At 41.3% G+C, this 16,028-nt stretch overlaps 1 protein-coding gene across 4 annotated transcripts; it reads right to left on the bottom strand.

The window, feature by feature from the left end:
* Positions 1–5,298: 5,298 nt before the first annotated feature.
* Positions 5,299–14,154, bottom strand: LOC308661703 (zinc finger protein 263-like). Of its 4 annotated transcripts, none has more exons than XM_081316836.1 (6): positions 14,093–14,154; positions 12,876–13,466; positions 12,334–12,436; positions 12,005–12,075; positions 11,552–11,681; positions 5,299–8,392 (listed from the first exon to the last, which is right to left on the bottom strand). In XM_081316836.1, the coding sequence occupies exons 2-6, from the start codon at positions 13,368–13,370 to the stop codon at positions 6,261–6,263; spliced, it is 2,931 nt and encodes a 976-aa protein (XP_081172962.1). In that variant the 5' UTR covers positions 13,371–13,466; positions 14,093–14,154; the 3' UTR covers positions 5,299–6,260. The 4 variants fall into 4 exon arrangements, with proteins under 4 accessions (XP_081172962.1, XP_081172961.1, XP_081172963.1 ...); XM_081316835.1 differs by having other exon boundaries at positions 13,974–14,150; XM_081316837.1 differs by lacking the exon at positions 14,093–14,154 and adding an exon at positions 13,721–13,878.
* Positions 14,155–16,028: the final 1,874 nt, after the last annotated feature.

Raw genomic sequence — 16,028 nt, forward strand, 5'->3', positions numbered from 1 at the left:
TATTGTTCCTTCCTCCTATACAAATGATTACCATTTGCCAGGCTTACATATTCTTGGGCAGCTGATTCCATACTGAAAAAAGTTTTGGTTTATTTACAACAGTGGTCCCCAACCTTTCTGGCTTCACGGCCCAACAGGGGCGGGGTAACGGGGATGGTTTTGTTTGAATGGCAGGCATGCGCGCAAGCGTGCATAGCTCCATTTGCAGAAACATAGAGCTTTGTATGCACATTGCTCACGCAAGTGGAACTGCATGCATGCACTGCATGTACACACATGCTTGCCCACTACTCGCGCGGCCTAGTTCTGAATGGGCCGACCAATAGTATGCCACATGGGCCTGGGGACCCTTGATTTACAGTATTTTCTCCACTGCCAAACAACCAAATATCTTTAGTATGTTTGCCTTCATCACAGAAATTTGTGTCTTCCTTCTTCCATTGTTGTGCTGTTTTACTCCTGTTTGTAGCTTTTAATCTTACTGGACAATTTATCTGGATATGTTGAATGGATCCACATGCAGAGCATCATTTTACTACACAGATTTTCTCTCCCACCTTGTTATCTCACTGGAATGCAGCTCCTGACTGAGATGTAAATTACTATTGTTTCTCCCACCTGCAGTGTTTCTCTCTAATCTTTTCTGTTCTTCTTCTAAAAGCCTCCCAGTTACATAACTCATAAATAATGCTAGTCCATGGACTCAAGACTTGTTATTAACACGTGTCAAGTATCGTCAAGGAAACTCAGCACAGCATATACTTTTGTGTGCTTCTGAAAACACTATTCCTCATTCTTTTAATTCAAGTAAGGTTTTCCTCATAAATTGAAGGTGATCTGACCAACTTTCTCCAGACTTTAGCCTTGCTCTATAAAGTTTTCTGGTAAGAGTTACTATACTGCTTCCTGTTTCTCTTTTATAAATTCTGTGTAAGGCAAGCCAGCATTTTCTAGCACATTAGCCCCCCTACACACACCTATCTTCCAAGCACAAAATTATGCTGGCTGATGTGGTTTCATTTTGTCTTTGTCCCTTCTTATTAAGATCTGCTGGAGGATTGTTTACAACTGTCCGCAAATCCTCCCTCCTCCGTAGAAACACCTCTATCTTTAGGCTCCATGAGAAATAATAAATAAATAAATTCCTCTCATTAAAATGAGCCACAGGAAATCCTCCTCCCATTTCTGTAACAGATAGCATTGTGCTGTCCTCAGCCTCCTTCAGATTCATAGAGAAACTTTTACTGGTGCTTCATTTCTGGGCCCTAGACATAGAGGACACAGAAGAAAAAGGCAGGAAAAAAGGGAAACTCCACCCTCCACAACAACCAATCACAGTGCAGAATGCCACTCGCAGGAGCCAGCACTCTCCAACCAATCAAGAAGAAGAAGAAGAAGAAGAAGAAGAAGAAGAAGAAGAAGAAGAAGAAGAAGAAGAAGAAGAAGAAGAAGAAGAAGAAGAAGAAGAAGAAGAAGAAGAAGAAGAAGAAGAAGTAGTTGGAAGGGACCTTGGAGGTCATCTACTCCAACCCCCTGCTCAGGCAGGAAACCCTATACCATTTCAGGCCAATGGCTGTCCAGTCTCTTCTTAAAAACCTCCAGTGTTGGAGCATTCACCACCTCTGGAGGCTTCCACTGGTTAATTGTTCTAACTGTCAGGAAGTTTCTCCTTAGTTCTAGGTTGCTTCTCTCCTTGACTAGTTTCCATCCGTTGCTTCTTGTCCTGCTTTCAGGTGCTTTGGAGAATAGCTTGACTCCCTCTTCTTTGTGGCAGCCCCTGAGATATTGGAACACTGCTATCATGTCACCCCCTCACCCTTCTCTTCATTAAACTACACATACCCAATTCCATCATCCGTTCCCTATAACTGTGTGTTCTGGCTCACTACTCCAGCTACTACATTTAAATATCATCTATCTATCTATCTATCTATCTATCTATCTATCTATCTATCTATCTATCTATCTATCTATCTATCTATCTATCCTATGTATCTTCAAATAAATAATCAATGCAGGTGATCATGCAGAGAGGGTAGCAAAGGGAGATTTTCCAGGAGGAGGGGGGGGAAGGAAGCTGTCTCCCCCAAATCAAGAACCTTCTCAACCCAACTACTTTTAACAGTATTCTTCTTACTCCAGAGACTCAAAATAATCTTGACTTTTCCCCAATCCATTGCAGTGGCTTCTCTCTCTCTCTCTCTCTCTCTCTCTCTCTCTCTCTCTCTCTCTCTCTCTCTCTCTCTCTCTCTCTCTCTCTTTCTCTTTCTCTCTCTCTCTCTCTCTTTCTCTCTCTCTCTCTCTCTCTCTATCTCTCTCTCTCTCTCTCTCCCTTTCTTTCTCTCTCTCTCTCTCTCTCTCTCCCCCCCCCTCTCTCTATGTATGTGTTACACAGAAATTTACACTTTATCATTAGCATTTTTTCCAATAATTTTATTGAAGGTTACAGTATGCAAATAAAACTAATTGTTGTTGTTAGTTGCGAACTCGTGTCCGACCCATCACGACCCTATGGACAATGTTCCTCCAGGCCTTACTGTCCTCTACCATCTTCTGGAGTCCATTTAAGCTCATGCCTACTGCTTCAGTGACTCCATCCATCCACCTCATTCTCTGTCGTCCCCTTCTTCTATTGCCCTCAATCTTTCCCAGCATTAGGCTCTTCTCCAGTGAGTCCTTCCTTCTCATTAGGTGGCCAAAGTATTTGAGTTTTAGCTTCAGGATCTGGCCTTCTAAAGAGCAGTCAGGGTTGATCTCCTCTAGGACTGACCGGTTTGATCACCTTGCAGTCCAAGGGACTCGCAGGAGTCTTCTCCAGCACCACAGTTCAAAGGCCTCAATTCTTTGGCGCTCAGCCTTTCTTATGGTCCAACTTTCACTGCCATACCTTGCAACTGGGAAGACCATAGCCTTGACTATACACACTTTTGTTGACAGGGTGATAGAGTTACATAATACAGAAATATTTCTTAAAGTTAAAAAAAGTGCAGAAAATGGAAAAAGAAAGTAAAATAAACCTTTCACACTGAACGGAGTTGAAGGTTGTTCTTAGCTTAGCAGGGGTGTCAAACTCAATTTCATTGAGGGCCGCATCAGCATTGCGGTTGCCCTCAGGGGGCCGGGTGGGTATGGCGAGGGTGGGCGTGGCCTACTGGGTGGGCGTGGCTAGAGTGCATATGGCCTACTGGGTGGGCATGGCCAGCTCTACATCGTTCGCATCAAGGGGGCCTATGGGGGCCTGGGCAGGAGTGGGACAGATCTGAGGGTCTCTGGCAGAAGGAGGGTCTCTGGGCCAGGGCCAAGGCAGTGGGGGCCGTTCCCTTACTGTTTCCAGGATGGCTTCGCGGGCCACATGAAACCACTTTGCGGGCCGGATCCGGCCCCCGGGCCTTGTGTTTGACATGTCTGGCTTAAGGGAACAGGTTGGGCAGGACTAACACTATATAAATAAAAATGCATATATTTCAACAACTAAATCTACAATTTAAAAAGATTCTTGTTCAAATGGATCCATATATAGGAAATTCTCTAAGTGCTGACTTGAAGGTTTTTTTTTTCCAGATTTATATGGCTTTTACCCTGTACGGCTCCTTTTATGGAAGTTAAGATAACTGTTTCAGCAAGGAAGAAGGCTACTAAGGCAAGCCAAAATAAAGAAGTACGGAGCAAAAGAAGAAAAAGATAAACTGATGGAGAAACATAAAGACTGAACGCTGTGGTTTTAGCTTATTATTATAGTAACTTGTAGCTTTGTCTGCTTTGCTATGCGTGGTTAAAAGTTTCTGATTTTTATGATTTCTGAACTGTTAGCAATTCCTAAGTGACATTTAAAAACAAGCTAGTCTTTGACCAAAGAGGGAGTCAAGATGGAGGAGCAAATTATTAGAGATATTATTAGATATATGAGGACCCAGATTGTTGGGGGCAATTAAGCTGACTTTGTAATAATGCCGCTTGGGGTGTGTGTGAAAGCCCTAATAAGCAGGCATAAACATAGAATGAAGGCTACTGCTAAGCTTGTAAGCCGCCCTGAGTCTTCGGAGAAGGGCGGGATATAAATGGAATTAAAATAAATAAAAATAAAAAATATTTGAAAATTCTCTAAATAAAATCCACCAGTTCATTGATCAGCTGTGCTCCAAGGATGATTTTTAAAAAAATCTGTAGAAAGTTACCAGCTACTGAGGCAACTTTACAAGCAACTGAAAGTGTAGAGGAGTTAACTGCAATTTTGAAATATAAACCTGACATTAACTTTTATTATGGTTTAAACATAAATCTCTCAACACAACTGAAAGAAGAGCTTCAATGAATGAATGAATGAACTTTATTATCAAAGTACAAAATTACTTCATAAAAGAAAAAAATATTATTCTATAATATTGGAAGGAGGGATCTAAATTTAATAATGGTTCAAACCCTGTATGTTAAGAAATTAAAGTTATATTAGAAAGTTTTGATTTTAGAAATGTGTTTAAAGAAAAGTTTAACATTTTAAAAAAGGGTGAAAAAGATGAGTATTTTTCCCTGTAAGGTCAAAGAATCTGAAATGAACCTTGTTAATAAAAAAGATAATTCAAGGTTTATTAGGTGCAAATAGAACCTAATACTGCAACGCTCTCTACATGGGGCTGCCCTTGAGGACCACCCGGAGGCTTCAGCTGGTGCAGAATGCGGCCGCGCGAGTTGTGATGGGGGTCTCCCGATACTCCCATGTAACACCTCTACTCCGCGAGCTGCATTGGCTTCCGGTTGCCCTTCGGGTGAGATTCAAGGTGCTGGTGATGACCTATAAAGCCCTAAATGGCTTGGATCCGGGATATCTGAGGGAACACCTGCTGCCAGCATCAAGCTCCCTTCGTCCAGTGCGCTCCCACAGGGAGGGTCTTCTCAGGGTGCTGGCGGTTAAAGATTGCCGGCGGGTAACACCCAGGGGTAGGGCCTTCTCAGTGGGCGCGCCTGCCCTTTGGAACCAGCTGCCCGCGGAGCTTAGGACTGCCCCCGACCTCCGTTCAATCCGCCGGGACCTGAAGACCTGGCTCTTCGAGCTCTCTGGCCCAGGCTGAGAATTTTTTAATTTTTAATTTTAACTGGGTTTTTATTTTTTCTCAGGGTTTCATTTAATCTTTTTAAATTTGTTTTAACTTTTGTATTGATTTTCTTTTAAATATCCTGTAAACCGCCCTGAGTCCTTCGGGAAAGGGCGGTATATAAATCTAAATAAATAAAATAAATAAATAAATAAATAAATAAATAAGTAAGTACACACCATTTCCATAGCAAGGAAGATAAAGCAGGACTGGTTAAATTGATCATTTTATTTAAAGAGGAGAATGTATTTAAATACATTTTATACTTGGAGATCACTTCTGGATTTTGTGCTTGTGATTAAAAAAAATGAAATTTTCACTTTGATTTTGCCAATTAGATAGATCTGTCGTGATAGAAATGGCTAGTTAATACACTAAAATGTAAAAGCAAAAACTTGGGGTTGGAGTGTTTTCATCTTGTTTGATACAAAAGTCAGAAGTCAACACCTTTTTAATTTACCCTCTATTTTTCCTTCCCCTAATTTCTTATTTCTATTTGTATTTTATATATTAAATATAAAGCCTTTTTTAAATGAGATAAACATGAGGGGAAAAAGATGGTCTCTTATTTATGTGAAATGGCAATGATAGTAGATAATAATAATAATAATAATAATAATAATAATAATAATAATAATAATAATAATAATAATAATAATAATAATAATAATAATAATAAAAAAGTTGGAAGGGATCTTGGAGGTCATTTAGTCCAACCCCTGCTCAGGCAGGAAACCCTATACCATGTTAGACAAATGGCAGTCCAGTCTCTTCTTAAAAAACGTCCAGTGTTGGAGTATTCACCGCTTCTAGAGGTAGGTTGTTCCAGTGATTAATTTTTCTAACTGTCAGGAAATTTCTCCCTAGTTCTAGGTCAATTCTCTCTTTGATTAGTTTCCATCCGTTGCTTCTTGTCCTGCCTTCAAAAATCCACTTGTGCCTAGCGTTTGGTTTCCATTAGTAAATTAATCTCTCTGGGGCCTCCAGTTGTGAAGTTTAGACTCAAAAAAACCTCTTTCCTAATTCAGTAAATGTAATAAGGAAATGCATATATTTTAACAACCAAACCTAACAGTTAAACAGATTCCCACCCAAATGTATCTGTATATGGAACATTCAGCCATTGGTCCTCTTCAAATTTTCCCATATTTCACAAGACTTATAGGGCTTCTACACTGTGTGGGTCCTTTTATGAGAGTTAAGATATCGCTTTGTAATAAAATCTTTCCCACACACCATACATTTATAAGGCTTCTCCCCTGTGTGGATCCTTTCATGGGTGTTAAGATAACTCTTTGTAGAAAAACTTTTTCCACATTCCATGCATTTATGCGGCTTCTCCCCTGTGTGGGTTTTTGTATGCGTGTTAAGATAACTGTTTGTAATAAAAGCCTTACCACACTCCATGCATTTATAAGGCTTCTCCCCTGTGTGGATCCTTTTATGGATGTTAAGATAACTCTTCGTTGAAAAACTCTTTCCACACTCCATGCACTCATATGGCTTCGCCCCTCTGTGGATCCTTTTATGGGTGTTAAGATAACTTTTTTTAATAAAAGCCTCGCCACACTCCGTGCATTTATATGGATTCTCCCCTGAATGTATCCTACTATGGTAAATAAGTTGGCAGTTCTTAATAAAGCTCTTTCCACACTCCATGCATTTATGCGGCTTCTCCCCTGTGTGGATCTTTTTATGGGAAATAAGGTCACTGCTCTTACGGAAGCTCCTTCCACATTCCGTGCATTTATAGGGCTTCTCTCCTGTGTGGATCCTTTTGTGAACAGTAAGAGACGAATTTTCACAGAAGCTCTTTCCACACTTTGTGCACTTATATGGCTTCTCCCCTGTATGGATCCAGTAATGGGAAGTAAGAGAAGTACTAAAAGTGAAGCTCTTTCCACACTCCATGCATTTATAGGGTTTCTCTCCTGTGTGGCTCCTTTTATGGGAAATAAGACCATTGCTCTGAGCATAGCTCTTTCCACACTCCATACATTGATAGGGCTTTTCCTCTGTGTGGACTCTTTTATGGGAGGTAAGATGACTGCTTTTAATAAAGCCCTTTCCACATTCAGGGCATTTATATGGCCTCTCCCCTGTGTGGATCCTGTTATGGGAAATAAAAGAACTCCTTTGACTGAAGCCCTTTCCACACTCCATGCATTGATATGGCTTCTCTCCTGTGTGGATCCTTTTATGAGATGAAAGGGAACAACTCTCTCTGAAACTCTTTCCACACTCCGTGCACTTATATGGCTTTTCCTCTGTATGGATTCGTTTATGGGAAGTAAGATGACTATTCTGAATAAAAGCTTTTCCACACTCCATGCATTTATAAGGCTTCTCCCCTGTGTGGATCCAGTTGTGGTAAATAAGATGACTGCTTGTTCTGAAGCTCTTTCCACATTCCAAGCACTTATAGGGCTTTTCCTCTGTATGGATTCGTTTATGGGAAGTTAGATGACTATTCTGAATAAAGGCTTTTCCACACTCCATGCATTTATAAGGCTTCTCCCCTGTGTGGATCCAGCTATGGGAAGTAAGATTACTGCTTCTTCTGAAGCTCTTTCCACATTCCAAACATGTATATGGCTTTTCCTCTGTATGGATTCGTTTATGGGAAGCAAGATGACTATTCTGAATAAAAGCTTTTCCACACTCCATGCATTTATAAGGCTTCTCCCCTGTGTGGATCCATTTGTGGTAAATAAGATGACTGCTTGTTCTGAAGCTCATTCCACATTCCAAGCACTTATAGGGCTTTTCCCCTGTGTGGATCCTTTTATGAACAGTAAGAGAGATGTTTTTGCAGAAGCTCTTTCCACACTCCAGGCATTTATAAGGCTTCTCCCCTATGTGGATCCAGCTATGGGAAGTAAGATGACTGCTTCTTCTGAAGCTCTTTCCATATTCCAAACATGTATATGGCTTCTCTCCTACATGGATCCTTTTCTGAGATGCAAAGGACTCATTTTCACAAGGAAGAGTCAATTTTTTTCCATTGTCTCTGCATATTTTACTTTCTCCTTTGGTTTGGGTTGGATAGTGTTCTTTCACATCTAATTTGTCTTTGAACAGTTTTACGTTTTTCATAATGTGTTTTTTCTTTATTTTTCCTTGTTGGGCAAGAAGGTCTTGCATTGGAGCATCAATGGAAGAACTTTCCCAATTCCAATTATTTGACTGGTTTGTCTCATGTCTCTGTACTTTCATTTGATTTGCAGGCTTCTCCAGTCTGTCTCCACGAGTCATCACTCGGAATGGTTCTGTGGAATTTTCATTTTCTTGTCCATTATTATCTTCAAAGAAAGGAGAAATAAAAATGATAGTAAGTTAGGGAAACAGTTCAAACTGCAGGAAGTTTGAACATAATTAAAGTCAAGCTGCACCAATCTTCTTAGATGCAGCAAAGGCGTTTGAGAATTAGAACTGGACTGTGTTGATTTAAATTTTTGAGAATTTCCTTAAATAGGTAAAATCGACCTAATCTTTGCATAAAGCACAACTAATTGGAAATTTAACAATCCTTCTAAAATACAAAAAACATCATGCTGCATGTTGAATTTGAGAGATCTTCCAGAGCAGGGGTGTCAAACTCAATTTCATTGAGGGCCGCATCAGCATTGCGGTTGCCCTCAGGAGGCCAGGTGGGTATGGCCAGGGTGGGCGTGGCTTACTGTGTGGGCATGGCTAGAGTGCATATGGCCTACTGGGTGGGTGTGGCCAGCTCTACATCATTCACATCAAGGGTGCCTATGGGGGCCTGGGCAGGAGTGGGACAGATCTGAGGGTCTCTGGCAGAAGGAGGGTCTCTGGGCCAGGGCCAAGGCAGTGGGGGCCGTTCCCTTACTGTTTCCAGGATGGCTTCGCGGGCCACATGAAACCACTTTGCGGGCCGGATCCGGCCCCCGGGCCTTGTGTTTGACATGTCTGTTCCAGAGGGAATAGAAATACCAATGTGGAAAATTTTAAGGAATTTAGGATTTTAATGAGCTTTAATAATTTAAAGACGCTGTTAACAAAAAATACAAAAATGGAAGATCAAATAAAATTGATGGAAAAAATTGGTTTTAAAACTGAGAAATTAAAATCAACAAGTTCAGTATTATTATGACCAATATGAACTGATAAAGGAGAACATTTATAGCTCGGTGTTGTAATACTAGTGCTGATGATGTTACCTAGTATGGATAATGAAACATCTGGAAGAAAACAACCAAGCTCAGAGAGCATCAAGGACCCTCTCCCCATGAACTGTATGTTATTTCAAAACAATTCTTTTAAAACGTGGAGTGAAAGAAGGATATGTTAAGCTAGGAGAAAATATGTACGTCATTGTTAGAAAGAATTTCCATGATAAAAATTAATGTTGGCCTAGAATAATATTTGTTTCAAATATCTTTTTAGACAACTGATGTGCCATTTAAACCAGATATATCCAACCTGCACGTTGCAGGCCACATGTGGGCGTGGACAGCTAATAATGCGGCCCCATAAGATATAAAAATATTTTTTAAAAAATAAAGTTTGTTATTTATATACATTAATTATATGTTTTATAGGTGGACCAAGACAATTTCTCTTCACTTAATGCGGCTCAGGGAAGCCAAAAGATTATACTGTGGCAGAATGATAGACATAGGTTTGTATGGCAAGGGAAAAAGCCACAGGTTGAATATCAAATTCTCCAAGATGCAAAGGAAATAAGACCTGGTCTGCCTGATTTGAAATTGAACTTTGCATCCTGCTGTGTGCTTTCAATGAAAGAATGTGGATGTCAACGGTGCTAACATCGGATGTTTTTGCATTTACAACAGATGGAAATATAGCCATCTTTTCCCTTTAGCTTTTAGAGTTAGATGATGCTGGGAGGGGGGATATGAATGAGAGTCCAGACATAACAACACTAAACTTAGCATGGGAATCAAGGTTATTGAGCCCAGAGCTAATAAAGAATTGGAGAGCTGGAGAGGAAGCCCATGCTTCAAGCTAATTGGGGAATGTGATTTATGACTGTTAATTGAAGGAGGAAATTGTGCTTTGATACTATGTGCCCAGGGGAGGGGAATTCAGTTTTTGGCTTTGATTATGTAGTGCCGATATTATGTTACTTGAATAAAAGATCCTTTAAAGTAAACAATGCCTTGAAATTCTTTTGAAGAGTTTCATCTGTCGGAACCATGAGAGTGGGTTGCTGAGCAATAAAAGAATTTTAGAATTTAAAAAGCATGACCTAAGATTTGGGTAATGTAGATTTTTAAAACAATAATTTTAGAAGTGCCATATTGAGAATATGGAACAGATACAAATCCAGATTGTGCCATTACAGCTCTCAACATAATAAGCATTTTACAGAAGAGAAGCAGTCAGCAAAGACAATGAATAACATGTCAAGAACCATTAGAATTTGAGCAAGGGGAATATCAAATGAAATCAAGAGAGCAATTGATGGCAGAAGAATATAGTTGTTGCTGGTTTTCAAACTGTCATCAGAAAGATTCAAGGTAGATAAAAGGACCTATGGTATTCAACAACCTAAGACAGAATTTGAATTTTGGTTGTGTAGAAAGGACAAACGTGTAACTGCTAAAACCTATAAACAATTAAAGAATGTATGATAAAATCGACAAAGAGGTTTTTCACAATATACAGATGTAACAAAATATGTGGTTGAAAGGAGTGAAATTTACATCATGTTACAATCTAAAAGGCAACTTTCATAAACTGTTGTAATACAAAAATTTTCAGAAGTGTATAAAGGTACCTGAAACTTATATTGGAAATGTGGGCAACATCAAGACTGTCGCATTTTGGTGGACAGGTAAAAAAGGCAGAAAATTTGAGATTCAAATACAGGGAACTTTAAAGATAAAATATCCAATTGAAATCAGAATACTTTGTTAGGACTAACGAACAAGCAGCTGGAAAACAGTCATAGAAGATTGCTTCTGACTTCATATGATAACTGCATCGAGACTATTATACCCCCAAAGCTGGAAGGACTCTATATAACTACAACGGTGGATGGCTGATGGAGATGACAGAATTATCAGAGATGACTAAATGACCTCTTTGATTTGAGGAAACACAATATATTGATTAATGATTGGAAAACCCTGATGGACTTCTTGCTAAAAAAAAGAAAAAAATGAACTTCTGGTCTATAAGTTTGAAGATTAGAAAGGATCCAATACGTAAGAGAAAGCTATCATGTAAACTTAAGAGAAAGAAGCAAAATTTTAACATTTCTTAACTTTTTCTATTCTTCTGTTTCCTTTTTTCATTATACTTTTTAAAAATTCGTTTATCACCTTACTCTACCTTCGTTTCCTCTTCAAAACCTGTATTGTTTTTTGTCCTATACATTTGGTAAAATTATAATAAGAAAGACATAGTTGATATCATCTAATTACAGAATGTCTTCCCAAACACTCTATTGGAGAGTAGCAAACTCTTACCCAGAGAGGACACGTTCCTATGATTTTCCACCATGACTTCCCAATGCAGCGCCTTTTGGTCAGGATCCAGCTGAGACCACTCCTCCTCAGAGAAATACACAGCCACCTCCTCAAAGGACACATAGCCCTCCTGAACAAGGAAAAACACATCAGAATAAGACCATTCAGTGAAAGGAACCCCAGCTTCCTTCTGGGTTGGTCTGTCTGTCTGTCTGTCTATCAAGACTTTCTGCATCTGGAAAGCCCACTTCTCAGTGACTTCAGTCCATTTAGCATTTCATTAAAAAGCTTAATGAAAAGTCTTTTTTAAATGGTATTGTGCTAATGTGATTATTTCAGGTATTATCGAGCAGTCTGGCACAATTGCATGTCAAAGAATTTCTAAAATGATCACTCTCTACTTAACAGATGCTCACACCATGATAGCCTTATTTTTTATTATGCTTCTCTTACTTGAGTTGTAAGTTCAATGATTGTTTCAGTTCCAGCATAATAAGCAGGCGTTATCTTCATTCTATTTTTCACTGCATGGGAGACAGAATTTTAACACCCATAATTAACAAAATAGGACTAGGTATTCTACAGAAGATGAAAATGAGTCAGCTGGGATTTCTCTAGGGCAGACATGTCAAACCCGCGATGTCACCTGATGTCACGCAACGTATCGAAGCTTTTTTGACATTGCCGGCAATGGGGTGGACGTGGTTTCCCAATGACGCGTCCGGCCCGCAGGCCGGCAGTTTGACACCCCTGCTCTAGAGAATGGGAGAACCATCAATTACCTCCTGAAGTATCCTGACTTGGACCCTCCTGTGAGATCCTCATCTCCTGAAGAGGATTTGATGGATTCCGCCTTCCCTCAGGACCTCTGATCTTCACAACAGACTTGAAATAGGAGAAAGGAGGGGAAAAAAAGATTTAATGTACACTCCAGAACAGGGGTCCCCAACCCCCAGCCTGTGGACCACTACCGGGCCACGGAATGCCAGCAACCGGTCCATACAAACAAAGTCCCATCTGTGGGATGCAGGCAGCACACAAAACCATGCTCCCTCTGGTCCATGGAAAAACCTCTCTCCACGGAACTGATCCCTGGTGCCCAAAAGGTTGGGGATTGCTCCAGAACATTAAGTTGATTCGCGTTCTCTGAATGCAAACCTGAAAACCCCCAATATCCATCAGTGAGGCTGAATGAGACACTAATGGAACAATGTCCTACAAGGATTAGGAAAACGTCTCCATGTAATTTAAACGCCAGAGAAGTCTCAGAGGGAAGGGTGAAGAATTCAAACACATTCTTTATTTCCCCTTTGGGGCTCCCCACCTGCAACTTGACCTGCTCCTTTTGTTCCTCCACCTGACTCAAAAGGAAGGCTTCCAACAGAGCCACCGCCTGGGAGCTGGTCTCTGCTCCACACTCCCGCACCCAACTCTCCATCTCTGGGGGCAGAAGGATCAGGAGCTGCTCCAGAACAACTAGGTCCAGCATCTGGGTTTTGGTGTGCTTTTCTGGTCTCAGCCATCGCCTACAAATGTCATGGAGTCGGCTGCAAAGTCCTCGGGGACCCTCAGCCTCCTGGTATTGGATGCTCCTGAAGTTGCAGGGCTGAACTTCTGAATGGAGGGTGGGTTCCTCTTCCAGGATCTTCTGCCCGCTTCTTGCCCAGATCTCCCCACAGCTGCCAGGCTGAACAACTGAAGGACCTTTTCCAGTCGCTCCACTTGCTAAAAGTTGTGTCTCCATCCTGTCTCTGTCCTGTAAGGCAACTCCAGATGGGTACAAGGAATCTTCCGGCTCTCCTAAAGACATTTCATTCATAAGTCTGCTTCTTGAAATTCTGTTGCCGCCTGTCTTTAGCTAAGAAATAAATTTGTGTACGTGCAAAGATGTAGAAATCACTTCCAATTTGTGTACCTGAGATGGAAAAAAGAAAAAGAATTTCAAGAATTAGAAAGTGGAGAATTTAACCACCGAACAACAGTCATCCCCATGGAAGGAAAGGTTTTTCTGAGCTGGTCTATGATTGCAATAGGGTTCAGCAGATGGGGTTCTTGCGGGAGGGGGGGGCTGCATTTTGGAGCACTTTATATTTCTCTTGGTCACAAGAAAAAGCTTCCTTTTAAAAACTTGCCCTCTGCATTCCCCCCCCCAAGAAGGATTTACACAACCTGCCAAAGAAATGCCCCTGGCTGCGGATGCCCCATTTCCCTTTTTCTGGGGACACGCAAGCGAGTTCACACAACCCTGCTTCCTCGCCCAGCTTCTCTCCTCTCCTGCTGGACCTCCGCCAGGCCGGCCCTCCTCTCCCCCAACTCGGGCTCTTCTTCCCGGACACGGGCAGGAAGGGACCCCAGGATCCCCGCCGCCTTCCTGGGATCCCCGGTTCTTCTTCTGCTGCTGCTGCTCTGGAGCTCCACTTACCCCCTGCATGGAGAGGGCGGCTGGGGAACATGGGACCCGGGATCGGACCCAGAGGAGAGCTGGGCACGGGTCTCCCCCTCCTCCGCCTCCCTTTACACGGGAAGAGCCCACCTCCCCACCTAAGACAGGTGTGAATCTCTTCCCCCGCGAGACTCTCCCGCCAATTCTTCGTCTCCCGCGGAGCTCCAGGGGTTAAGGAGCGAGAGTATGGTGTCCTAGAGCGGCAAGGCTCACAGCCGTCACTTCCTTCGCAGCCTCCTCTGGAAAAGACTTTCGCCCTCCAATGGCCCATTGGGGAAGCGCTCGGTGTTCCCTTCTCTTGCTAGAGTGCGCCCTCTGGAGGAGTCAATGCGGAATTCAGGTGCTCATGCTCAGGGAGTGTCAGGGAATTGCGCAGTAGGTGTCCACGTGAAGTCATATAGATGCTTAGCCAAACTTGTAGCGTTATATAAATATAAATACTGCTATCATGTCACATTATAATATATATATAATATATATGAGGCATTTTATATATGTGTGTGTGTGTACACACACACACACACATATATATATACATATACATACATGCATACATACATACATATATATATATTGTCCTCGGACAAGCGCTGGCTCTTCGGCTTTGAGCACTATATAAAAAGGTAAAGGTTCCCCCGCACATGTGTGCTAGTCATTTCCAACTCTAGGGGCCAGTGCTCATCTCCATTTCAAAGCCGAAGAGCCAGCGCTTGTCCGAGGACGTCTCCGTGGTCATGTGGCCGGCATGACTAGACACCAAAGGCGCACGGAACGCTGTTACCTTCCCACCGTAGTGGTCCCTATTTTTCTACTTGCATTTTTATGTGCTTTCGAACTGCTAGGTTGACAGAAGCTGGGATGAGTAACAGGCGCTCACTCTGTTACATGGCACTCGGGATTCGACCCACCAAACTGACAACCTTCTGATCAACAAGCTCAGCGTCCTAATCCACTGAGCCACCACATCCCTCTGTGTGTGTGTGTGTGTGTGTGTGTGTGTGTGTGTGTGTGTGTGTGTATAATTTTATTTCTAATCTGTCTTTTACACTTGGACTACAGTTTCTTTTCGCATAAAGACTGATTCAAAGAATGAGTTAAGCATCTCTGCCTTCTTTCTACTGCCTGTTACTTCCTTGCCATCTTCTCTCTTTAGTGGACCGACTGTTTTCTTGACCGTTTTCTTTTTATTTATATGTTGAAATAAACTTTTATTGCAAATCTTCATTCATTTTGAGCTTTTGCTTTCCTGACTTCATCTTTGCAGATGCCGGCTATCTGCTGATATTCTGCCTTAGTTATGTATTCCTTTTTTCATGTTTTGCACTTATCCTTTTTGTCTTTCAGTTCATCAGAAAGATCTTTGTGCAACTATGCTGGTTTCTTCTTCGATTTCTTGTTTTTCTTTTAAAGTAGTATTGTGTTGGACTGGGCTTTTATGATTTTTTATATTTTATGATCATATTTTTCAGAGTTTCCCATGCTTCTTGAGTTGTTTTCCCCTTTAGGATTTTTATCCATGGAATTTTTCTTAGGCTCTGAGTTTGTTAAAATCAGCTCTTATAATGTTTAAGACACTGGTTGGATTATATTCTATTGCTTGTGTTTGCATTATATTGAATTCCAATATGATGTGATCACTCTCGCCCAAGAATCCAGCAACTTCTACTCCCTCTATCACTTCTTCTCTATTAGTAAGAACTTTAAACCTCATGCACACAACCTGTTATTCTTTATGACCTTGCATGTACCATTGGCAAAAATTACTTTATATCCTTCATTTTATAAGCAAGACATACTCAGCCAATTGTGATCTAAATCTGGTACACATAAAAACTTAATGAATGATTTACCGTACATATATTGTTCGTAAATATATTGTTCCTTCCTCCTATACAAATGATTACCATTTGCCAGGCTTACATATTCTTGGGCAGCTGATTCCATACTGAAAAAAGTTTTGGTTTATTTACAACAGTGGTCCCCAACCTTTCTGGCTTCACGGCCCAACAGGGGCGGGGTAACGGGGATGGTTTT

This window comes from Vipera berus (assembly GCF_964194415.1).
Source record: "Vipera berus genome assembly, chromosome: 2".
Taxonomy (NCBI): Eukaryota; Metazoa; Chordata; class Lepidosauria; order Squamata; family Viperidae; genus Vipera; species Vipera berus.